Raw genomic sequence first — 24,235 nt, forward strand, 5'->3', positions numbered from 1 at the left:
TTAAAACCAAGGTAATCCCATCCTTCAATTCAGATTTAATGCTCCATACACTTTGATGATGGAGAGGTGTTGATTTCTCAAGTGGTAAATCAGGGGGCAGGAGAGGGGACCATTTTAGAGTACACGGTGACTGACTGCTTGTTCACTTGAAAGTGAATCTTATCTGAACTTCCTTGATAAGCCCTTTCTGGCTGAGTTATTTCCAACAGTGTCTGAGGAAGGAAGCTGTACTAACATAGGCTAGGCGTGAATTCCACATCTGTGGCTGTGTGACTGTCACCAGGTCAAATTATTTAATCCATCGGAGTCCCAGTCTCTAAAATCAAGTGGAGGCATCATTGCTCATGATTTTTTTTTCCCATGTAAAAATAAGTGAGAAGATGTTTGAAGAGGTTCAGGCTATGTCTGACCAATAGTTCATACTAGATAAATGTTAGATTTTTAAAAGAAAATTAGAGGAAATCATAAATTCCTCTTCCTAACGAATTAATCCAAGAGATGTGTTTCTAATGATGGTCTAGCTGACTGTGGTAGAGGGTCTCTTATTGTTTCTCCACTTTCAATTCTCGAAAGAAAGTCAAGAAGGAAGTTGATTGGATCAAGTTTCAAAAAGAGCCCAGCAGAAGCAGCGAACTTGGATGTTTGAAATAAGAGGGGTTCTGAACAACCTATGTTAACAGGCTCCATGGGGAGGGCTAATGGAGCTCAGGGCTGCTTTTACAAAAATGCAGGCTTCGTCTAACTGTCTTTCATTCACTAGAGAAAGGTGCCCAAACATAGGCGATCTAACCGGCAACCTCAGGTGGGAATCATGGGCACGATTTGTTTGCTCCCTGGGCAGTAACAGTTATTTCCCCAGAGCTCAGCACTTGACTGCAAAGCAGGTGTCTCTAACATCCTCTTTTCTTCACCTTCCATTCCCTGTCACCTTCATTGTCACCTGGGCAGAACAAACCATATCACTGACCTGAGCCATCCCTCCACCCTAACTCACCTTTTTCAGCTTTACCACGCCTTCCTGTGTTTCGTAGTCTGTGGTGATTTCAAAGAGCTCCATACCGTCTCCATCAACGATGTTGTATGTGACTAAGCCGTTTTCTCCAATGTCTGGGTCTTTAGCCTTCACTCTGCCTACTTCCTCTCCGGGGACAGCTGCTTCGGATACAGACATCTGGTATACGCCTAGAGGTAGAAGAAGACATCTACTCTTATTTTCCTTTTTATTTGGCAGCTGTAAGACTTCAGATTTCATTGAATCCCAATAAATTTCTCAAAGGGTTTGAAATTGAACTTTCTATTGATTGAAAACATGAAAGAAGTGAATGGCTGGGAAGAAGGTCCCAGATGGCCTGCTTGCCAGAAGAATGCTCTCTACAAAGGATGATAAAACAATACTGGGGTCCCGGGTGAGATGCTGAGGTCACCTGCCACGTGTGAGGCCGGAGAGCCACACTCAGTTACATTTCTCAACAGAGAATGGTGGAGAACCATACATGATTTCAAATAGCTCAGTCTTCTTTTAAGTGTCTTTAAGGACCAGTTATGGCACTGCCAATTGCCCAGAAAAAAAATAAACTAAAATACCCTTGACTATTTAAAAGACATTGATAGCTCCCTATTTATTTTAAAATCAAATGCAAATTTTAACTTTTAAGGTCAGGACACTTTGAGCTCAGAATGTGGCTTGCCTCTTACTTTTGCTCTTCTGCCACCAACTGAAGCACTACCTTCTCTGAAAAGTTTTCCCACAGTGTGGCCCTTCCAAAGATATTGATTCAACATTTCTTGGAAAGCTAATATGTGCCAGGCACTGTTCCATTCTGCACAAATTCAGTGGCAAGAGTCAAGATTTCTCCCTTGAGGAGATACACAAAAGAGAACAAAAATCCACAAATATGTACACATTAATGTCACTGCACTGCCAGGGTTTAGGGTGATGAGTGGGTTGTGGTTATGTGTGTATGATTTATGCAAGGGCAAGTGTGTATGTGTGAATGGGTAAGGGAGTTGTGTGAGTGGGTGTGAAAGTGTGTGGTTGTGTGTTTGAACATGTTGTGAGTGTGTGATGAATGTGTGACATATATTCATGTAAGTGTGTTTGTGTATGTGTATGAATGTGAGTGAACACACAAGTGTAAGATAAATCTGTATGGGCGAGAAGGAGAAAGAGATTGATTTTGAAGAATGAGGCCAAATATGTTTAGAGGAAGATATCTAATCTCAACCAAAGGGACTGAGCAGCAGTGATGGTGGAGTCACTTAAAGCCAATGGCAGCACCCTGATATATACACATTAGCTAGAAAGCTGGTGAGACAAGAGGGCCTTCTGTTAGGAGATGATGGTATGCAGGTAGGTTATGGCTCAGTTGTGTAAAAAAGGCAGTGGAAGGCACATGAGTTAAATTCTTTATGTTTTATTTTCCTCTTTCATGGTTTCCTACAATACTCTGTATTTATATTATTTGGCTTTGGATATTTTCAGTTCAGAACCATATTCAATTTCATCCCATGTGCCTTTCATGTTAAAGGCACAGTGGGAATTTCTATAGATAATCACCAACATAGGGAAAGGCTTAGAAAACCTGGTATAAGTTGAGTTCCTACAAATCTCATTCAAGTTCATGACCATGAAACTGGTGTAGCTGGTACAGCTACACTGTAACTTTACTGTAGGATTCTCTATGAGCAAGAACAATAACAGCTATGCATTAATAATCCCATGTGCCCTACTCCTTCCAGCACATCAAACAATATTATAGTGTGGATAATGAAGCATGTGGCTTTTAAAATGTTATATGGGCCTTAATCTTGTTGTTGATGCTGAATCTTGTACCTAACCAGGCAAAGCAGTTTTTCCTCATTTGGGAGACCCTATGAGAACTGATGGTCGCCTCTAATCTTTCACCTCAATGTTTCCATTTTCTAGAACGTTCTTTGGATTGCTTTGAGTAACCATGGTGCCTCTCTGGGGCCACATTTGATTATCTTTTTTATTCTTCCATTTTCAGTGCCATCTCACTGGTAATAAATTTATGGATTTCTCAAAAAAGAGATACCTTTGTGGTGAACCCCACTCCCTAGGACTAGCATCATGATCCCACTCTACCCTTGTATTCACCTCCATATACGTGAGGGATTTGTGTTCAAAGTTTGACTTTGATACAGTCCTTTGGCAACTTATGCCACTTTTGATGGAAGCCAGTTTTATCTGTGAAATGTGGGTTTTTTGCAGGGATTTATAATATTAATGACTAATCATTAAATAATAGAAAAGGTGGTTGTTGTAATCACAATTATTAATCACAAACTCCCAAAATCATATTTTTAATTCCCTCACCAATTCTATAAACTTTTTAGAACAACCCACATAACAGTAGCTGACATTCCTTTGTCATTTTAAGACTTTACACTAGCTTTTGTAGTCCTAACTGTAATCCTACTAATTAGATACTATGGAAGGTCACATTTTCACAAAGAGGTCAAGAAATAATTCCTATCCCACACACTTTTGAACATGACTTTGATGGTTCTCCTATGGAAAGGTGTGGTCTATAGCAACTCCACTCCACTTGTGGTAGCCTTCTGACCACACTGGAAAGGATGCGATGTGACTTCAAGAGGCTAGGTCACAAGAGGCAATGCAGTTTCTGTCTGGTGTCCTTGGGGCTCTTGTCTTTGGGACCCAGTCACCGAAAGTTTACAGGGAGAGGAGCCAAAAATCAATATGGGCCCACTAGACATGTGAGAAAGCTAGGTTGGAAGTGGATCTTCCAGCCTCAGTGGGGCTGAGTGCAGCTGATACTGTGGAAAACAGGGAAGAGCCGTGTCCTATAAGCCTTGTCCAAATTACAGACTCATGATAAAACAAACAAACACAAAACTCATAGGCAGTTTGTTACATAGTAACAAATGGTTGATTTAGACATTATCATATCCAGGTTAGTAATAAGAATATTAAAACAGAGGAAGGTTAAATACTAGATCACTGTGCTAGTACATAATAGATAAAATCCCTAGCAAAACAAGTCATAGAAACTGTCACGCCTTCTCTTTGTCCCACTACCTTTATTCCATTGAAGTTTTGTGGTTGTTGTCATCTTGCCTTTGCCTTCTGCAAGAATGACATAAAGAGCTCCTAGTTTTCTGCATTTTCCTTTTCACAAGCTGAGTAAAGCAGGAACGGGTCAATATAGATGGGGAGCTGCTGGTGGCAGTGAAGCCAAGCCCACCTACTTACTCTGCGGAAACTTTGGTGGGTTGTCATTGACATCAGTCAGTGTGATCGTCACTTTGGTTGTCCCTGAGAGTCCGCCCATGTGTCCACCCATGTCCTTGGCCTGGATCACCACGTGATACTCCTCCTTGGCCTCCCTGTCCATGTTGGGAAGGGCTGTTCTGATGATACCTGGGCAGGTGAGCAGGAAACATCACAGATACTCATTTATAACATTACAGCAATGAAATGTTTTAAGCACCGGATGAGTAAAACAACCTGTTTTCTGAAAGAAAAGTCATTTTAACATGATAATTGTAACTGAAAGTAACCACACCTGAAGCATCAGTGTCTTTTCAAGAAAACCATGAAGATTATGTAAACTGCATTAATTTTCATTTTGTTTGCTTCACTGTGCATGTAAATAATAACCTCATTTTTCTCATATGCAAAAATTCTGAAGTTTGAGTTCCCGCTTGCATGGCTGTCCATGGCTAAACCCATATCTTTGAACTTCTAGCAGGATTTTTGGAAATCTATCTCTACATGTAATCATTAGAAACATTTTTATTGCTTATATTCAATTTAAAGTGGGAGGCATATATTTCACGGAATACTGTAAAATGCTAATATTAATTTTTTGAAAGAGCAAAACAAATGATTTAGGAATATATGCAATGCTTATACAAATATGTACTGTCTACTATCACTGACAATAATAATAAATTCATGATTGAATTCATCATAATCCCTGGATACTGGAACATGATTGGCATGACCACTCTGCACTTCAATCTCAAGGATGATGTGCAATGTTTTTCTCTCTGCAGATAAGGTAGTACTTGTCCTAAAAGTATAAAAAGAGCACTGAAGAAACTCAGTCCTGATCTGTCTCTTTCTCCTCAACACTTTTCTGTTTCTGAGCAATACCCTAGAACTCATTGGGTCTCATTTTTTTTTCCTTATCTGTTAAAAAATTTGGCAGGTTCCAACCAGTAGTTATTAGTGCATCCCTGAGACAAAGAAGGCTCCAATTTTAAACATGTCGACAATCTAGATGAAGTCCCATATGTATTTTTGGTTAACCTGGAAAGGGCTATGAGAAATGCCTTTGAGAAATCATAGCAACTAACTGCATAAATCATATTCTGAGCAAATAAATGAATACACAGGTAAAAGGAAATTATACCAAGTAAATGAATGATATCTGGTAGGCTATGTATACACATACACATATGTATGTTATCAAATTAGTGATAAGAAGAGGCACAGATTATTGGTAAATATCTTTTAAAACAATGGGACATATGGGCCCCTGAAATAATATTATGGATGATCTGCTTTGTAGGATTGTAATGTTTATTCTAGTCAAGAGTCAAATTTGGTATAAATGAAGTGACAGATTTTGTTTTTTGTTTCAGTCATTGTATTGATTCGCTTTTTTTGGATTGCTCTTGTTTTCTATAAGAAATGTATAAATTATTTATCTAGATGCTGATGTCCACTGGTAATCTATGCTCACAGCAGGGGAGATTGGGAAAGTGCTGTCTCTCTCCTGAGGCAACATGAATATTAACACCCTCCTCTGACACTCCCTAGCTTGCACAGTGGTCTTCAAAGCATGCTTTGAGAGCTACTGGTATTTACACCAGGCTCCAAGTTTGGTGGTCTCTTAATCTGGATCCATAGTTCAAGACCTTTCTGACATTCAAGTTGAAGTTTGAAATAATTTGTTGTAACCAGGTGAAACACAGACACAACAATAATAAGTATGTCACACTGTAAGCCAACTGCTTGCCAGGCACATGCATGGAGTAGACACTCCATCCTCACACGATTCCTCTAAGGTGGCCCTCTTTATTTTCATTTTAGATTTGGGAAAACTTGGGATTCCAATAGGTTTCATGAACAGGTGTGAACTCCTTATTCCCAATGCATCACAAATCACAATGACAGTGACATTCTACAGTACCTGTCTGTGCCTCCACTGAAAAGTAGGGCTGTCCTTCAAGGATACTGTACACTAATTTAGCACTGTTTCCATAGGTGGGATCATCTGCATCAGAAGCTGTCACCTGGATTACTGATGTTCCTGAAAAGGGGAATAAATTAATTAGAAACATCCCTTGGCTTTTCAAATTACGTTCTTGTTTACAAAGTTTTACTTTAAAATGAAACTCAGAGGAGGGCCTCACAATCAGTCAACAGATTCTCCATTTCCTGGAGTTGAGATGCAAAGTGATCTTTATTTTTTTCCTTTCTTCCTTCTCTCTTTCTTTCCTGTTCCTTTTAATTGCATGGTTTAAAACAAAACTTTCTATATTCCTATTACATTCTGCTATGCTTAGTAGTTAAAATAATAATATGAACATCATTGCCCAAACATTCTAAGACTCATGCAATTGAAATGCTCAGTATATCAAATAATTAAATAAAAATCTCCCCAAAGAGCATAATAAATGAAAATTAATGATGAATTGCCTTTCATGAAAGGACAGAGTGCAGCCTTCCATCTGTAGCCTGGCAATAAATATATCATTTATTGTAGCCTTGCATGTAATAAAATTGCGGCTAATACTACATTTTAATTAATTTATGGCTATAAATATTGTGCAGAACGTTGTTCCCTACTGACATGAAAACAGCATCTTTCCACCTCTAATCAGTCTAGCAGCCACATGACAGGCACCTAGGGTGATCTGAGGCATGCATTCATGGGTCCCAAAGAGGATAAACCAGTGAACTGTTCTTTGCTGCTCACAAGGACCAAATATCTGGGGTATGGAACACTGGAGAGAGGAAAGAGGAGCTGGAAGTAGAAAATTGTCAATTTCCCAACCTCTCTGCACCAGGCACCATTTGGGAATCATTCCATGTATTCTGCCAGAATTCCTCTGTTGGGTGTTTTTTATATCCATTTTACTTGTGGGACATTTGAGTGAGAGGTATGATGTTTTGCAATCTCTTTCACAAATTGTTTATGGCCAGAGTCAGGAGTCTAGCCCCAATTCAGCAAGCAAAGAAAACAGCTGGTTCCTTCCGGACATTTTCATCAGAGAAGAAGGATCTGTGCGGGAGGCAAGGAGGCCCAGAGACATTGTTTCTAACTGTTCTTACTTTACAGTGTTGTCAGGGACTTTCATCTCCTGTCCAAGTAAATCTCACTCTTTTCTGGTGACCTCCCATAATTCATTGTTTATTTGAATGGTCTTTTTTGAACTCTTCCCAAGTTCAAATCTCCAACGGAGACTTTACAAAGGAGAAAAGGATCGTATCACAGCTAAGCCAATTACTAATTTTCATGATTTATTTACTTCTAAAACTCTTGCTAAGTGCTTTTCAACTCTTTGTATTTTAAATTCATTTTACTTAACCTTATTTTATGGATGATGAAATGCAAACTTAGAAAGGTATGAGAAGTTGCCTGGGTTCATGTGGCTGGTCAGAGGTACAGTAAGGATTGTGTCCCAGTACTGTCCGACACCCAGGACTCCACTTTTATATGCCATTGTGGAGAATCTGGGTGCTATACCGAAGCATCCAGGACCATAGTGCTGAAAACAATAAAAATTCCTGTGGGTTATCCTTTTAGATAGCTAGCTTTCCCATACCACCTCTCCGCTGTCCTTGCAGCTCAGTTCCTGACTCTGCCATCCCCTTTTTATACAGATTTATTTAATGTCTATTATTTCTCAGTAGAATCCAGACCTACATATTGAGAAAGTTAAAAAAAAAAAATCCTCTGTGGGAAGTGGGAAGGGAAGAGGTTGGAAAATGGCTTGATCTGATTTCACAAAGTATGAGAAGAGCTTGAATTTACTTGGAAGAGGAAGGAGGATACAAGAGGCTCCCATATGCAGAGTGGGAGGGCCTCTGGGCTGTCAGGACACATCTAACATTCTTGAGTCAGCTGACCCCCATACTTAGGACTTGGATTGCTCATTCATCAAAATGTACTGTTTGATGCTGATGGTGCCTACATTCGTTTGAGCTCATGTGATCACATGTACCCCTGATCAGAACAGGCGTGCCTACTGTGTGAAAGACAGACCTTTTCTCATCTGAGGTATGCTTGTCAAAAGACTTCAATTGCATGTGTGCTAGAAAGCCAAATGGAAGTTATCACCAGAAGGTGGCCAGATGAAGAATGCCTTCAGAGTCCTACCACTTAGCAATGCAGTGTGCCTTCAAACACACTGGAATGACACACCTACTTCTAAATCCACAGGTATCATAATGTGGTGAAGTGTAGTGAACTGTGCATTCTGGATCCACTTAATCGTGCAGATGACCCTGGGTAAATTAGTTAACCTACTTCTGCCTTGTGTTTCTAATCTATAAAATAGACGCAGTTGGACCTGGTACACTGCAAATAAATAATTATGTAATCACATACAAAATTTAAATAAAGCTGGGCACGGTGGTGCACACCTATAATCCCAACAAACCGGAAGGCTGAGGCAAGGGGATCACAAGTTTGAGGACAGCCACAGCAACCTGACAAGACCCTAAGCAACTTAGTGAGACCCTGTCTCAAAACAAAAAAAAAATTAAAAGGGTTGAGATGTGGCTTAGTGTTTACATGCCCCTGGGTTCAATCTCCACTATACCCACCCTGAGAAAAAATTAGATAAAATATTATTAGATGGTCTCCATCCAACAAAGACTACCATTGCTATTATTTACTGAACACCAACCAATATGGCCCATTCCTATTTCACAGAAGAGAAAATGAAGGCTAAGAGACTAGGTATAATTGATTCTGATTCATACACCTGAGAATACAAAGGTCAAAATTACCCAGACTCAATTACATTCTTCCCTCTTCTTTGTCCTTTAAAAAACTTAAGCTCTAATACCTCAAATCCATTTGAACTTCCCACTACACCAGTGAAAAATTGGGGTTTGTTATTTTTCCACAAAAGATACAGCACAAGTTCTACTTCCTGACTGGGGAGGACAGGCACCAAACTGGCCACTTGCAGGGACACCAGGTAAGAAAGTGGAGCAGTTCTTCCCCACTTACGCACCCACATTGGACCTCTCAGGCACATTGGCATGATAGGTCTCATGCAGAAACTCCGGAGGGTTGTCATTAATGTCCTGAACCTTGACGATGAATTCCGATGGTGGTTCCAGTGGCCGGTTGGTGTCCCTGTCCACTGCCTGAGCCATCAGTGTGTACTGGGCTCTCTCCTCTCGGTCCAAAGTCTTGGTGGCATGAATGTTCCCTGATTTGTCATCAATCACAAAAATGGTTCCGGCTCCTTCACCTGAGAGAATGTATTTAATGTTCCCATCACCAGAGTCAATATCGGAATGAAGCTAGGAAAAGAGAAACGGAGATTTGTAATTTCACAAGTGATAGAGGAGGGAGAAAGTGACCCAGGCTGATTGCTACAATCTCTGCACACACATATGTGCATATGCACACATACACACATCATAAGAGTTCACCCTTGTTTTACAAATGAAGAGACAGAATCTTAAGGAAGATCTTTGCCTTGGCCAAGGTCACACAACTGAGGAATAACCAGGCCAAGGTTCAAACGTTTTTTTTCTTTTTTATTCTAAGACTCATTCTCTTCTTTCCTTCTTTCCATACACATACACACATACAAAATATACACACATACACATATATCATAATATTCATTTTGAAAGAAATGCATCATATTTTAAAAATGCATTTATGCAATTATAAGCCTTTCTCTCATTTCTGGATCCTTCTCCTTCATCTTCTCTGATCACAAGTCATTATTGTTATTAGATTCTTGTGTATCCTCTGGAAGATATTCTCTACTTCACTCACATGTGTCCTAGCTTATTTTTACCCAATGAAGGTCACAGCACACACTTCATTCCTCGCCTTGCCATTTTCCTCTAACAGCAAATTCAGGTGCCCTTCCGTGTGGATACATCTAGGTCTACCACACCCACAGTGTGCATATTATTATCATCTCTTTTGGCCCTCCTCTTCAAGGGACCTTTGGGGTGTGTCTAGGATTTTGTTACCTCTAACAATTCAACTGATCAGATCTCTGCAGAATCACTGTTGTGCAGCACTCTGATCTGCAGACATATCTGGGGATATGTCTTCATAGAAGGAAATTCCATTCTGACCACAGAGGATGGTCAAGGGGGATGGGATAATACATGTGCAATTCCATAGATCCTAGAAACAACCTTAAAATCCTTGAGGTTTCTCCCTCTGGACAAAGCCTAGAGACAAGGTGAAACCTTCCTAAATCCATACTTGCCAGGCTAAGAAATCACCCAGGTTCCTTGACTACCAGCCCTGTATCTTTTGACCTTGAGTCAGCTCTGCTTTGGAACATGAACTACCTCCAAAGACCTCCTCTGATTTTCCTGTGCAACGAACGCTCCACACTTTGTTGTTCCGTTTCAATTTCGGAAGGCTTCATCCTAATTTGAGTTGTTTGACCCTCATGATGCTCTTTGTGGGAAAAGAGAAGCATTATTTTTCCTGTTCTCACAGGCTTCCACAGTAGGCAAGTGAACAAGAAGCCCTTGATTCTCCCTGCTATATAAGAAAACCCATGGCAAGCTGAAATGTTTTATCCAAATGACATTTACAATAATAAAAATAATAATTGTTATTACTAATTATATTTAATATTAACAATGTTAATAGTATTGTGAATGCTAATGGATTATTATTATTACTACTCTAATTTTAATTATGACTATGAAACACAAAGTATAGAGAGCCGGCCCCGTCACAAAGCAAGATTGAACATGAAGCTTTTTAAAATTTCCATATTATTTAAGTTTCCCCAAAGATACCTAATGGATTCGTGGTGTTTCAAATACACCAAATATTTCAGTTCAGAGGAATACATGTGGGTACATATTTCAAAGGTCACGATGTTTTTGGACCACATGATATCTTGGGGAAAAAAAATAAAACTTTACTTCAGAATTCCTTATTCACCACGAGCTGTTATGTTGTTGTGAAATCGTGGTTGACACACTTTCAAAGAACAAGACCATTTGTGAATAACATAGGAAGTTATTTGATGGTCTATAATTGATGGACAGAATTGCTCCAATCTTCATACATTTTCCCGTAAGGTCCCTCCCTCCCCGCCCCCATCCCTTCCCAGGGTGGTGGGGTGTGTTCCTCTGTATTCTCTGCTTCAGAATTGTCAAAAGTCAGGGGATCTATCCTGTGGCTGACGAATGAGGAAACAAGTCAAAGTGGCCAGTGACTGAAAGTTTGTCGAGGCCTTCCTATAGGACATATGAATCTGACACCTTCCTTAGGAATTAAACCAAGAAATTTCATGAGCAGCCAAAAAACTGAAAATTTTACAGAATACACTCCTCCTCGAGTTTCTTTTTCCCCTACTTTGTTTTCAGATTTGCAAGTCAGATATGAATTCCCTTTCTCTCTTACAAAGAGGAGTTCCAGGACTGACAATGATATTTATCAGGCTTCACACAGAAACCAGTTTGGGCAATGAGTGGACGCTGTCAAGGGATCAGTCGCTGTGCCGCGCCCAGCCAAGTCCTGACTCACAGATGGACGGTCTCCCTCCTCAGCATGGCACAGCACGACGCAGACTGCATTTCCTACAAGACATCTGAAACTCTATGGTTTGCCAAATTTGACTTTTTTAGGGAATCTTGAAGCACTCAACCTTGAATGTCGTCAAATCAAAGGTTGTTACAGAACAAGTCAGCTTCTCGATTGCTCTGATTTATGGGGAACTAGCCCAGCACCATTTCAAAAGGAAAATTCATATGATGCAGCCAGTTTTTCCCGCCCACATCCCTTCTGACATGAGGTTCATGCTCAGGTGTGAGCTGCAGGCACACTTTGACTCCCCCTTTTTCCTGTGTTCCCTTCTAGTAGCCATGATCATGGCTGGGTCCACAGAGATGTTGACATGGCTCCCCAGATCCTGCCCTCTGTGTAGCCCTCCCACTGTAACACATCATGGCTCCCCAGTGAGAAAGTCCCACGGCAGCAGGTTCTATCTTTTCGGAACTATTCACATGGAACTCTACACACGGCTCAAGCTACATAACCTCTGCCTCAGCTGAAGTCTCAGAGACTGTCTCTTCTACTTAATAGAATTTCCACCTCCTGGGGCTATATCCACAGCTTTTCATTTCGGGTACAAATGGATAAAATTCCTTTGGTACATTTTTTTTTTCAAAAACATGTTCCCAACCCTAAGCAATATTACTGAGGCTTCTTAATCCCCTCCAAGTATGCCAATGATATAGATATGAAGTGTTTTCCTTATGTTAAGGAACAAAGAAGATAACCTTGTTGGAATCCAATGGGTTAAAAAATGCCTCAGACCTCTGCCCTTGCCTCTTTCCCCCTTTGTTGAGTAACTTCTGCTGGTCTTTTAGATCCTAAATCATCCTTTTATTGAATTTCATCCATCCTCCTTCTCATTTTAGTTTTTCTCTTTTGTGACTGCTTAGGAGACTGTGTCTTTGCCCCTACACTCCAAACTCTTTCAAAGCCAGGAATTATTTTTAACCTGGTTTAACACATGCCTAGCACTGCACCTACACATAGTAGGGTTTCACTTCTCATGCTTATAAATAACAATCTCCTTGTCATTCATATCACTATCATCTGAAAAATACCTGCATATTTTACCATAAATGAGAGTGGCAAGTCAGTTTCCCAAATATGTTTTGGACCCTCTACACTTAAAGCTTTTTTGGTAATGCTACACAAAACAGGCAGAACCTGAGTAAGGCTAGGAATCTGAAACCATCTCCCATGGGATTTCCCATCCCTACAGCAACAGGGATAAAATTATGCCCATCCTGTGATACCCCTTTCACTGATCTCTTCAAAGTCGGGCTTAGAACCAGAACCCGGAGACACAAGCACAACCCTTTCTCTGATGCAAAGTATCTTGGGGTTTAGTGAGAAAGAGAGAAACGTATAGATATGTATAATACATCAAAGCAAGGTATGATAAAAAGCACAAAGAGAGTTACGAAAATACAAAGGAAAGGTAGCCGAGTTGGGGGAAGAACGTCATCAAGGAAATGCCCCCAGTTGGAGGATGATTAAATAAATTATGATCAGTTCCATTACAGTAGACTATGAAGCAGCCTTGAGAAAAAAAAAATTATGGTACTGCATTAAGTGGGAAACATGAGTAAGTTTATATCTTGGGGAAAGACTGAGAGGATGTGTGTGCATGATGTTGGGTTTTCACTGATGTCAGATCCTGTGTGTTTTCCCTATTTGTTTTTGATTTTTATTGTCCATATGGTATTGGTCCCATGGGGGGAGGGAAATAGGTAAATGTCACATGAAAGTCAGCTTACCCTGCCCACGAGCACAGGATCAGGCCCGGTGTACTCCTCTATCACAAAGAACTGGTTCCAGACCCAGCCTCGTTTGGAGCGCTGCAGCACCTGCCCCTCCTTGCCCTTCTCATGATGTCCATAGAACGAGGGCCGCAGGTGGCTTCGTCGCTCCAGAGCAAATGCCTGGCTGTGGCACAGCATGCTCAGGCACACCAGCGCGGCTTGTAAACAGTAGTTCTCCTTCATTTTTGGTTATGTGGTAGGCACAGGAGAATGCAGCTGTCACCCTTCCGTCAGCCCAGCCGAGTGGTATGCCTTTCCTATGGTAAGTCTCCGGGGTACGTCAAGCAGACCTCTCCTGGAACGGAAGGTCTTCGCTCTTTGAGCACATCACGTCAGGGCTGCCCACTTCCCCAGGCGGCTTCTGCAAGCAAAGGGAGGTTTGATTAGCTGCAGGCTTCGCCCTCACCTCATTTCATTTCCATTTAGTAAACAGTTAGGTTTGAGTGTCAGTCTTACCACTTGTCAGCCTAGGGAAAGTTAACTGATTTCTTCTGAGTTCAACTCGCTCATTTATGAAACGGGGATAAGAATCCTACTCATTGCAAGGTTGTCACAGGGATTAAATGAGTAATACACATAAAGTCTCTTAGCACAATACCTGGTTCATGGTATTTATCTGTTAGTGTAATTGATTGTGCATGTGTTTGGTTAAGTTCTTGTAATAGATCAACTTGGAGTATTATGAAAGCCCAGCAGAGGAACAGAGAATCCAAAGTAGAGATGGCAGAGACTAAGGCAGTTAAGGCAGATTATCTAGAGGGTGGAATGGATGAGCAACAAAAAGGGAAAGGATGGGATATGTTATGGTTTGGATGTAAGGTATCCCCACAACAGCTCACGTGTGAGACAACGCAAGAAGGTTCAGAGGAGAAATGACTGGGTTATGAGGTTAAGAGTTGGGTCATTGGGGCAGGACATTGCTATATATTTTGTATCTGGTGAGGGTAGATCTCTTCGCTTCCCTGCGCCACACTCTTCTGCCATGATGTTCAGCCTCACCTTGAGCCCTGAGGAATGGAGTCTGCTATATATAGATTAAGACCTCTGAAACAGTAAGTCTCCAAATAAACTTTTCCTTCTCTACAATTGTTCTGGTCGGGTCTTCTGCTCACAGTGTCGAAAAAAGCTGACTAAAACAGGATACCTTACAGAAGGACTAGCATGACCCTAACCCTACAGGTAGTGAAAGGCACAACATATTCCAAGACTTTAGCATAACTGGAAACTGTAAGGAAAGCAGGCAATGGAGCATGATAGAGATGCGAGGTCAGGTCTGATCCCAAGGATGACGGGCAGTAATTGTGGAAGGTAATTAGACCTGAAGATCAGATAGGCCTGAATTGAAATACCACTTCTAGATCTTATAAGATGAGTGACCTTGGTCATGTCAATCAGTTACTATGAGCCCCTGGGGTCTCCTGTGAATGACAAGGAGGACGAGAACTTTTGCACCCACATAAGACTGAAGACCGAGTGGAAAACTGACACATGTTGGCTTGCTTCCACTTTTCCTAGAGGGCCACAATCTAAGCCTGCAGATCTCCCTCGCTTTAGGGGTGAGTGCAGATGAAGGTGCCCAGAAGAGGTGCTTTCTCTAAGGGAAAAATTGAAGAATAGGAATAACTCAGGATACCATAGCGATTTGGCCTTGGTAGTCTAAGAACTAAAGGAATTAGAGGAATTCCAATTTGTTCTAATTCCTTCCCTTCTGATGGTCTTTGACTCTGCCAAGCCAGGCCCCCTCTTTTTTTTTTCCTTTTTTTGTAGTATGGCAAAATGATATTTGGGGAACTTACAGATACAAGATAATTTCAGGAGTCCAATCATTGTTCTCAACAACACTTGTGATGGTAGCATGATAGTTACTTCTCAAATAATAGAAAGTGCAATATTCAAAATTTGTGATATGTGGGCACTTGGGTGGGTAAAAGTGTAAGCGAGAGAAAAGCAGGTCAAAAATGAAGTGTTTACCATTTAACAGTTTCAACCTTAAATGCAGCATTTTAATAAGACACTAAATGTTTTTTATATAGCAAGCCAACCAGACAATGTGGAAAGAGCACAGAGAAGCCCCAGGAGTGGTGAGATGCCAAAATGAGGCAAATAGGAAGCAACAGGAAGGTCTCCGGGATTACATGGTGAAGAGTGAGATTGGGTGGGAATCTGCCCCAGCTTATCATGGAACCTCATCATTTTCCCTTTTGTGACAATCTGCTTCATTCTCAGCAAAATGAAGCCCTTGACTAAAATTCTCTATACAGGCCTCCATCTTCATATTTGTGGTTGGAGCTCTGGTGAGAGATGGTGGGGGCCAATTTTACTATGTCTTTACTAGACTGGAAATCAGCCTCTTAATAGTTGAGTTTATATCTTATTTGATATATACCTGGGATCTGAGCTCAAAGCAGTCCATCCACAAAATTCGAACATACGATTTAAACCACATACTTCAAGTTCAAAATTAATATTGCCTCTATAGAAACTCAAGAAGCAAGAGAAAAGGCAGAACATATGGTGCTGTGAGATCCCTGCCCATTTTGTACCATGCCAAGTATTAAACGTTCATTCACATGGTGATAAATTATTCTTGCATATAAACTGTGAAGTGTATTTGAAAGAAAGGGTTTAATTAAAGTCGATATTTCTGCACCTCTCTATTCTGGCTGCCATTTTGCTGTAAAGTACAATTATTTCTGACACCAAAGTGTTGAAACTAGATGACAACTTTTTTCCCCCTTTTTAAGAAAAACAATCTAGCTTAATGTTAATGTGTTTAAGAGTTTCCATATGACCAATAAATAATCAACCTTACGCTTTGTTAGATGGTAAAACTGTCTGCTTATTTCTGTTGGAAAAGACAGTGAAATCAACTTGCTTGTGAATGTCATTGTCCAAATTCATTATGTTAAGTGCTCAGATGACTATGTAATATATAAAATTTTTTAATGATTCCTCTAGCTTTGTATAAGATGGGTTTTTATCACTTTTTGTTTATTCACTTTGAGAAGGAAAATCTATTTACAAAAGTATTTTTCTAACCATTATTCTAAAAGCTTTACAAATATTAATGTGTCTGTTGATTTCTATAGCAATCTTGTAAATGGACATGCTTCTTGTTTGAAAGGAGAAGGAAACTGAGGTCCAGATTAAAAAAAAAAAAAGAAATTTGTGGGGCTGGGGATGTGGCTCAAGCGGTAGTGTGCTCGTCTGGCATGCGTGCGGCCCGGGTTCAATCCTCAGCACCACATACAAACAAAGATGATGTGTCTGCCAGAAACTAAAAAATAGATATTAAAAATTTCTCTCTCTCTCTCTCTCTCTCTCAAAAAAAAAAAAAAAGAAATTTGTGCTAGGTTAGGCTTCTGGTAAGAGGTGAGCTGGGATTTGAACCCATGCCATCTGGGTCTAGTTAGTCTGTTGCTAATCAGCGAATTAATATCTCTTTCCATTTCTTTTGTATTTCATAAGGAAATTATATGGACACTGTAATAAAAATGATAACCTAGCAGCCACCTGAATATGGGAAGTAAGCCAGTAATTGGGTGTACACCAATAATAATATTATAATGAAAATATTGAAAAATAGATAACATTTCTCAGGTGCTATCTGCTCAATGTTCTTGCAAGGGATTTCCATGAATTGAGTCACCCAATCATTCCAACAACTCTACAAAGCAGTACAAATGTTATTCCTGTTTACAAATAAGTAGTCTGAGGTGCACCAAGAAAAACTAACTCACCCCAGGTTACAGAGCTAAGAAGGAGGGGAGCTGAGATTGAACCCCCTGCATTTTGCCCAAGTACTTACATTCCTATCCCTATGATTCTACCTGTCATGCCTGTTTGAGAAAAGACTGAGGATCAGATTGTAGAAACACAACCCCAGGAACACACAATAGACCGACCATGACAATAATTTCAGTTACAGGAGCAGGAAGGCTTGGAGTAGGCTATGACAAAAATTATGAATTAAACCCAAAAGAAAAAAAGAGAAAGCATTTCATAGCAAGACCAAAGAGGAACAGGAAGTAATTATATCAGCCCACCCACACAGATGTACACCCACGCCTAAATGAATTCATAGTGCACAAAAGTTAAGCTTTGTTTTTTAATATTTTTTCATGTTTCAAAATTTCTACATTTACAGGTTAAATATGAATATATAAGTTAAAATGTACTCAAGAATCCTTTCTTCAGGTTTTGTTTTTCTGTTCTTTTTTTTTTTTTTAAAAAAGGAAATATTTCTAGAATCTGGAGAAGTGATTGATGTATTCAGTGGTAGAAACTTTGCAGGAATCTTGCATGAAAATTAATAGGAGACCTCCCTCCTAAGAAGACCTTGATGTTGGTAATAATTAGGAAAATATATCAGTGTTCTAATTAGCTTTCATAAAGACCCCCAGGGAAGTTCTTGAACAATCTTTCCATTAAAGCACTTTCCATAATGCCTAAGCATTGGGGTTCCTCTAAAACATATAGGAGGGCTTCATTTTATGAAGGGAGCATATTGCTTGGAGGGAAAAATAAATGTTGTTGAAAGTCACAGGAGTAATAACATGACAGGAAAATAGATTTGCAAAACCACCAGCCCTAGATGGAAAGCTCTCCCCTCTATCCTGAGAGCAGATAGCCCGTTATAAGCTACTGTGCCCTGAGCATAAAACTCTCTTGCTGTGCCTGCTTTTGTCTCTGTAAAAGAAAATGACACATACGGGTGTTTAAGTATATTTGGACCCCTGCTGGAAATTGTTACGGGGTAGAGAAGGAGAGACGAAAGCACTTAACAAAAAGAAACGGATTTGAAATTTCAGCTCTCTCCTCCCTACAGAGCTGGAAGGATCAGAGAAGACGGACCCATTCTTTTTATTTCCAGGTAGCTAAAGACAGGTTATCATTAATGAAGGATATTACCAAGGCCCGAACTAGAATCACAATCCATTCTGTATGGGTAAAGTCCCCTTGTTGGTGAGCTCAGGAGCTCTGATCTCCCCCTCAACAAACACAGCTTTGTAACCAATTTGATTCTATTATGCAAATTAATTCAAGCATATTTTCTTCCCCATTTTGATCTCATCACTCAGCACTGAGCTGGTCTCTGGTTTCAAATCAAATCACAGGAATTATGTTTCGTCTGTGAAAAATCACTGAGGAAGAGAAGAGGAAGTATTACAAGAATTATCGAATCACGGGTCTTCTTCCCTGATTTCTGCACTGGCACGAACTCCAGGCAATCACTTCTTTTCAGGTGCAAAATATACAGTGTAGACTACAAAAGGATTATGGTGTACATTACTCCACAATAATACCAAATTCCAATGTTATGTATGCAGAAAAATAGCCCCTTGTTAATGACCAGTGAGTTCTCAAAAGATGAATGGAAATGTCACACTGCTCCAAGGTAAGTCTGACTCTAGAGAATGTCAGGAGCTCAGCTTTGGAAGTAGAAAGATCATTCCCTGCTGGTGTATCATGCAAACCTGGACTTAAAACCTAGTTCCACCACATACAGTTTAGACAGAATTAAATTACAATAGTAGATACTAACTCTGACCAGGCTCCTGGTTCTCCTAAAACTGGACAGCATGCTCTGGGCTCAGTACACACCATTTTATTGTGTTTTCACCACAATTTTATGAAAATATTCCTCAGATCTTTATTCATGAGAAAACTGAAGCTCCAAGTTGTAAAGTAACTCATCCACGTATAGGCTGCATCACTGGCAAGGTTGCAATTCAAGTTCAAATTTATATGATTACAAAACCTGTGTTTGGCTTGGGAATATTTCACCTGCCTCCCAAACTCTGAGCGTTCACATTCCTGGTCTTCAGTACAAGCAGATTGCATTTTCCATCTTCAAGGATCATCTCAACTATACAATTTTATTTGATATTGAAACTCATCTTTGTCAGATGGGAATTCCATTATGCTCTATGTCTGCATAATAAGACTTTATATTCTTGGGTCCCATAGCCAGAAGGTATCATAGGAATCCAATGTAAGGCCCCTGACCTCATCCTTGTGTAACCATTTGGTACTTATTTATATCTTTAATAATTAAATCATCTCCAAGTGATAAGATTGTCATATGTTATGTGTGCACTGAAAAACTTAATACTGTGCTCTGTTCAGTTTTAAGACAGACTTTTTCTCACTGCAATATTTTTCAATGTTAATTATTAAGATGAATAAAATATATCAACACATATAAGAAATCACACTGTCAGCAGTGTCAGCCTTGACTGTGCTCTCCATGAATGTGTGGAAAGGGAGAGGGATTTCATTTTCAATTTTTTTTCTTCTGCATAAGTTAAACTACCTGAGTGACAATGAGACCAAAGTGGCAAAGATATACAGATGCTTGATATCACCTAATGTCACTGTTGATATGAAAGTCCTGTATGGAAATGCCCCATTGTCTCTGACCAGCAAATATGTATAAAACTTTATTTATTTGCCCATTCCTTCATTTGTCCGTAACATTTCACAGTGCTGGGTTTGGGTGGAACTTTGGGAATAAACTGAAGTCAAGTAGCACCTACCTGTAGGATCTGTCACTGTCTTCAGATAATGGTGAGAACATGACCTATGCAGATGAGTGGTGGTAGGATAGGGTCAATGCAAACAAGACCATGTCCAAGAGCAAGAATGAGTCAGGGACCATAACCCTACAGATGAATGTGTGACATATCAGCTGACATTTGCCTACTCCAGTCTCTTCCAAGTAAACTCCCACACCCACACCCACCAATGCCTGGAGCATCCTCCCTCATACTCTGAGGAATGACCACCCCTACTCCTGTGACAATCAAGCCATAAACCGACCACTGACTACCTCTACCTCTGCCACATGGGTCATAATGATAAGCTGGGTGAGTCAGATTCTCCTGAGAACTTGAATACAAGAAAGCAGGAATCCTCTGCAGTTGGTAGAGGGGGCTGAAACTGGTAGGTTGGGAAGGAACTGAGGAATGACATAGCCTCTAACTGACAACCGGTGGTGGCTCAAGTTTCAGTGAAATTAGGACAAGAGCAAGTCAGAAACAAAAGAGAAGTAAAGACAGCCTCTGTTCCTAAGCTATGCCAATGGAAAAGTGTGGGACCCTGTTTTCTGAAGACCTAGGCAATCAGGGACTGCCCTCTAGCTGCTGTCTCCAAGGGTCCCAGCCCTGCTGATTTGTTTCTGAAGTTGTATGAAGTCACATGCAATACCTTGTCCATCAGATGACAATACACTGCCTTTTTGCTGCCCCTTATGAAAACAGTGACCTAAACCAGGCACGGTGGCTCATGCCTGTAATCCTAGCCCCTTGGGAAGATGAGACAAGAGGATCGCTAGTTCAAAGCCAGCCACAGCAAAAGCAAGGAGCTAAGCAACTCAGTGCGACTCTGTCTCTAAATGAAATACAAAACAACATAAAATAGGGCTGTGGATAGTCAGTAGTTCAGTGCCCCTGAGTTTAATCCCCAGTACAAAAAAAAAAAAAAAAATCAGTGACCTAGTAAACTATGAGAATTAAGAGGAAAAAGTTAGGCCTGTTCAAAGGTACATTACTGTAGTTGAGGAGATCACTTGTTCAGCTGTAGAAACTGCCATCTTCTTTGGGACTGGGAATGCCAACAAGTGTGAGGCACTGGGTCCATTCCCTTAGCACCACATAAAAATAAACAAATAAAATAAAGATATTTAAAAAAAAGAAAACGCCATCTTCTCCTATGAATTTCCAAGGAAGATGAGGCAAAAAACAAAACAAAAAAAACAAAAAACAAAAAACACCCAGATCTCTAGACCAAAAGTCAAGATAATGTGGTCTAGCATAGGGGTTCTACAAGTGAACCGATGTGTAACTTCAGGAAAAAAAAAATGCTTCTTCCTCAGGGACCAAGTTTTCTTTTCATAAAGTAGAAAGCTGGAAATTGCCTATTAAAGGTTCTTTCATGTCTACAGGAAACTGTGAGTCTGTGCTTCACTAGACTGAGGGACCTTCTGGGATGGAGTGTTCATCTCATTCTAAGGTCTGTGCCTGGCTGATGGGATAGTCCGCTGCCCATCTCCAGGAAGCCTCACACACATACAACATGATGGGGGCAGTGCCCTCTCAGCCTGGGCAATGCAGAGCCCTGTTAATGTGACAAGTCTTGAATCCTTGCATTAGGAATGAGCCTTTGCTGATGGACAATGGGAATCCATTAAAGATTTCCAGCTAAGAGACTGGCAGGATTCAGAATATCTAAGACATGCAGGAGAAACTAGGGTGAGCAGTAACATCTGCTAGGAAACAATGAACAACAGCAGGGGCTCAGGAAGAAGGGCTTAGAGGAATGGAGCTCAAGTTACTACTCACTGGATGTAGGACTCATCCTCTGTGAGTCCAGGCTGCCATGTTGGAAATGGGAAGCACACTAGCATGGGTCTCAAAGTGGGAGTGCAAAGATCAAAAGAGGTGATGCCTTGAGAGAACTTTGTAGGGTTTCTGTCACATGGGGAACATTCAAAAAAAAAAATGTTAAGTTTGTAAAGGCAAGAGCCTTTTCTTTCCTGATCACTATTGTAAAACAGTACACACCCTGGAACACAGTAGATGACTAAGCTCAGTGAGGGATGCTGCTCCTTCCACAAGTAAACAAATGCCTACTGTAAGCCCAGGATATGTGCATTGGCACAGCATGGTGCCTGCCCCATGAAGGGCCCCATACTTCTAATAGGAATTGCTAAATGTAAAGACAGATGTGCATGAGGGTGCTGAGATAAGTAATCCAGTGATGTCCAATCGAAATATAATGTAAGTCACATGCATAATTTTGAAATTTCTGCACAATATGTTTTAAAAGGTTCAAACATGGGTGAAATGAATTTTAACCACATATTTTGTTTAGTCCACTATGTACCAAATGGTATCATTTTATCGTGTATTCAATACATAAACTAATGAGATTTTTTGTGTGTGTTTGTGTTTTGTCTGATGTCCTGGAACCACTGAAATAGTTCAGGGAAGAGGCGTCCTAAACTAGAAACAGAAGGCCTAGGAGGAGGAAAGGGTTCTAAAACCCTATTCTAGAGCCCTGAAGATGCAGAGGCCCCTGGGACTCAGCAGGAGGAGAGAAGATGAGACCACTGTAAGAAGAAACTGAAATCATAACATTGCTGACCCTCACCTTCTCAGGAGGAAGGCAGATTTGGAAAGCAAAAGCACTGGGTATTAAGCATTTTAATCTTCGTGAAGCAAGTGGACAGGAGGACAGGTAACTCAAGTTCTTCCAAGGGTCACCATCATGAAGGCAACCCTTTGTGTTGAAGCGTGGAGATTTTGTTACATTACTAAACTCTCGAACCTCAGAAGTGGATGACGAGGGAGGGAACTTCAACTATTGGTCTTGCACTTCAATAGACAAGTAGGAAAACTGAGACACAGAGCTGATCAATAACTTATCCAGAATGAAAGGCAAGGTGAGGAAAAATCTCAAATCCTCACTGTACACAAGAAAAACAAAGGCACAGGAAGAAGTACCAACAGGAGAAAATTTTCTAACATCTTCCTTTCCCACTCTCCCCCAAACCTGGATTAAAAGCAATCTTCTCTTTCAAACCATTTTCAGAAAACAATCCAGCCCAGGCTCTATAAGGGGAAACAGAGAGACTGTCAAAGGGGAACAAGACCAGGGCCAACCGTCTGCATATTCTCCCTGGAGTCTGAAATCCTGCAGAGAGCCACTGTGTGTGAAACAGTCCGTTTTTATAGGTGTAAACAATGTGGAGGAATCATGCCAAGGTGGCCTGGATAACTGTCAGGGGCTGGATGTACTCTTTTGAAATAATTACTAAAGCCAGGAGCGAGAGCACCTCAGACCCCCAGTGCTCAGAACCTTTAAATTCTGAGAAATGCATCCTGTGACCTGAGTTCACTCAGAGCCACGCACGCACACTGGTCCAGTTTAATCAGAGTGTCTGGATGCCAGCGAGCAGGAGTGGGGTGCAGTCAGGTTCTTCCAATTATTGGAAGCCTGCTTTTCACTGGAGTGTGGGTGAGCTGTTCTGAGGACTCCTTCCTGGTGCACTTCCCGGGTCCATTGCATCCTGCCAAAAGCAGACTAAACACTGCCACATTTTAAATGACATTTGTGTGTGTCTACATATAGTACAGAGGGCTTCTTACCCCCCTTTATTTTTAGGAAACAGACACCAACTGTAGCCTCGTAATTATCTCTTTGAAGCCCAATCCTTTCTTTTCAATGCATTAATGTCATTTTATTTGAAGAAATGTGTTTATTTTTTTTAATGAAGAATAAAAGTAATGGGATACAGCAAACAAATCAAGTGCCTTGTATGTGTTCAGAGCATTTTCTGAAGCATATGCCAAGCCCTCTCAGACAGGCAGGACTTTCAAAGACAATGTTAAGTGTCTTTTGTGGGCCTCAGATGATATGGTTCACTTAATTAGATTTTCTGTAATCCCAGGTTAATCCTATTGAGAATTACAGACGTGAATTTTGACGTGCCTGGCAGAAACATCTATTGTTCCAAATGCATTTCTGGAATAAAAAAAAAAAAAAAAAAAAAAAAAAACCTTATTTTTAATTCATTACCAGAAGCATTAGCACCAAGACACCCTCTCCCTCTCTCCTCCCTCAGGTGGAGGTGACCATTTTGTT

General features: G+C 40.5%; 1 protein-coding gene across 2 annotated transcripts in view; it reads right to left on the bottom strand.

The window, feature by feature from the left end:
- Positions 1 to 24,235, bottom strand: part of CDH11 (cadherin 11) — a 152,541-nt gene that overhangs the window by 38,780 nt on the left and 89,526 nt on the right. For both annotated transcript variants that reach the window (XM_081275509.1, XM_081275508.1), the window contains 5 exons: positions 13,544 to 13,949; positions 9,244 to 9,538; positions 6,186 to 6,305; positions 4,238 to 4,405; positions 995 to 1,182 (listed from right to left, as the gene is read on the bottom strand). In XM_081275509.1, coding sequence (XP_081131635.1) covers positions 995 to 1,182; positions 4,238 to 4,405; positions 6,186 to 6,305; positions 9,244 to 9,538; positions 13,544 to 13,771 — 999 coding nt within the window. In that variant the 5' untranslated portion in view covers positions 13,772 to 13,949. The remainder of the gene's footprint in view (positions 1 to 994; positions 1,183 to 4,237; positions 4,406 to 6,185; positions 6,306 to 9,243; positions 9,539 to 13,543; positions 13,950 to 24,235) is intronic.

Source organism: Spermophilus citellus, assembly GCF_964194105.1.
Source record: "Spermophilus citellus genome assembly, chromosome: 18".
In the NCBI taxonomy this organism is placed as follows: Eukaryota; Metazoa; Chordata; class Mammalia; order Rodentia; family Sciuridae; genus Spermophilus; species Spermophilus citellus.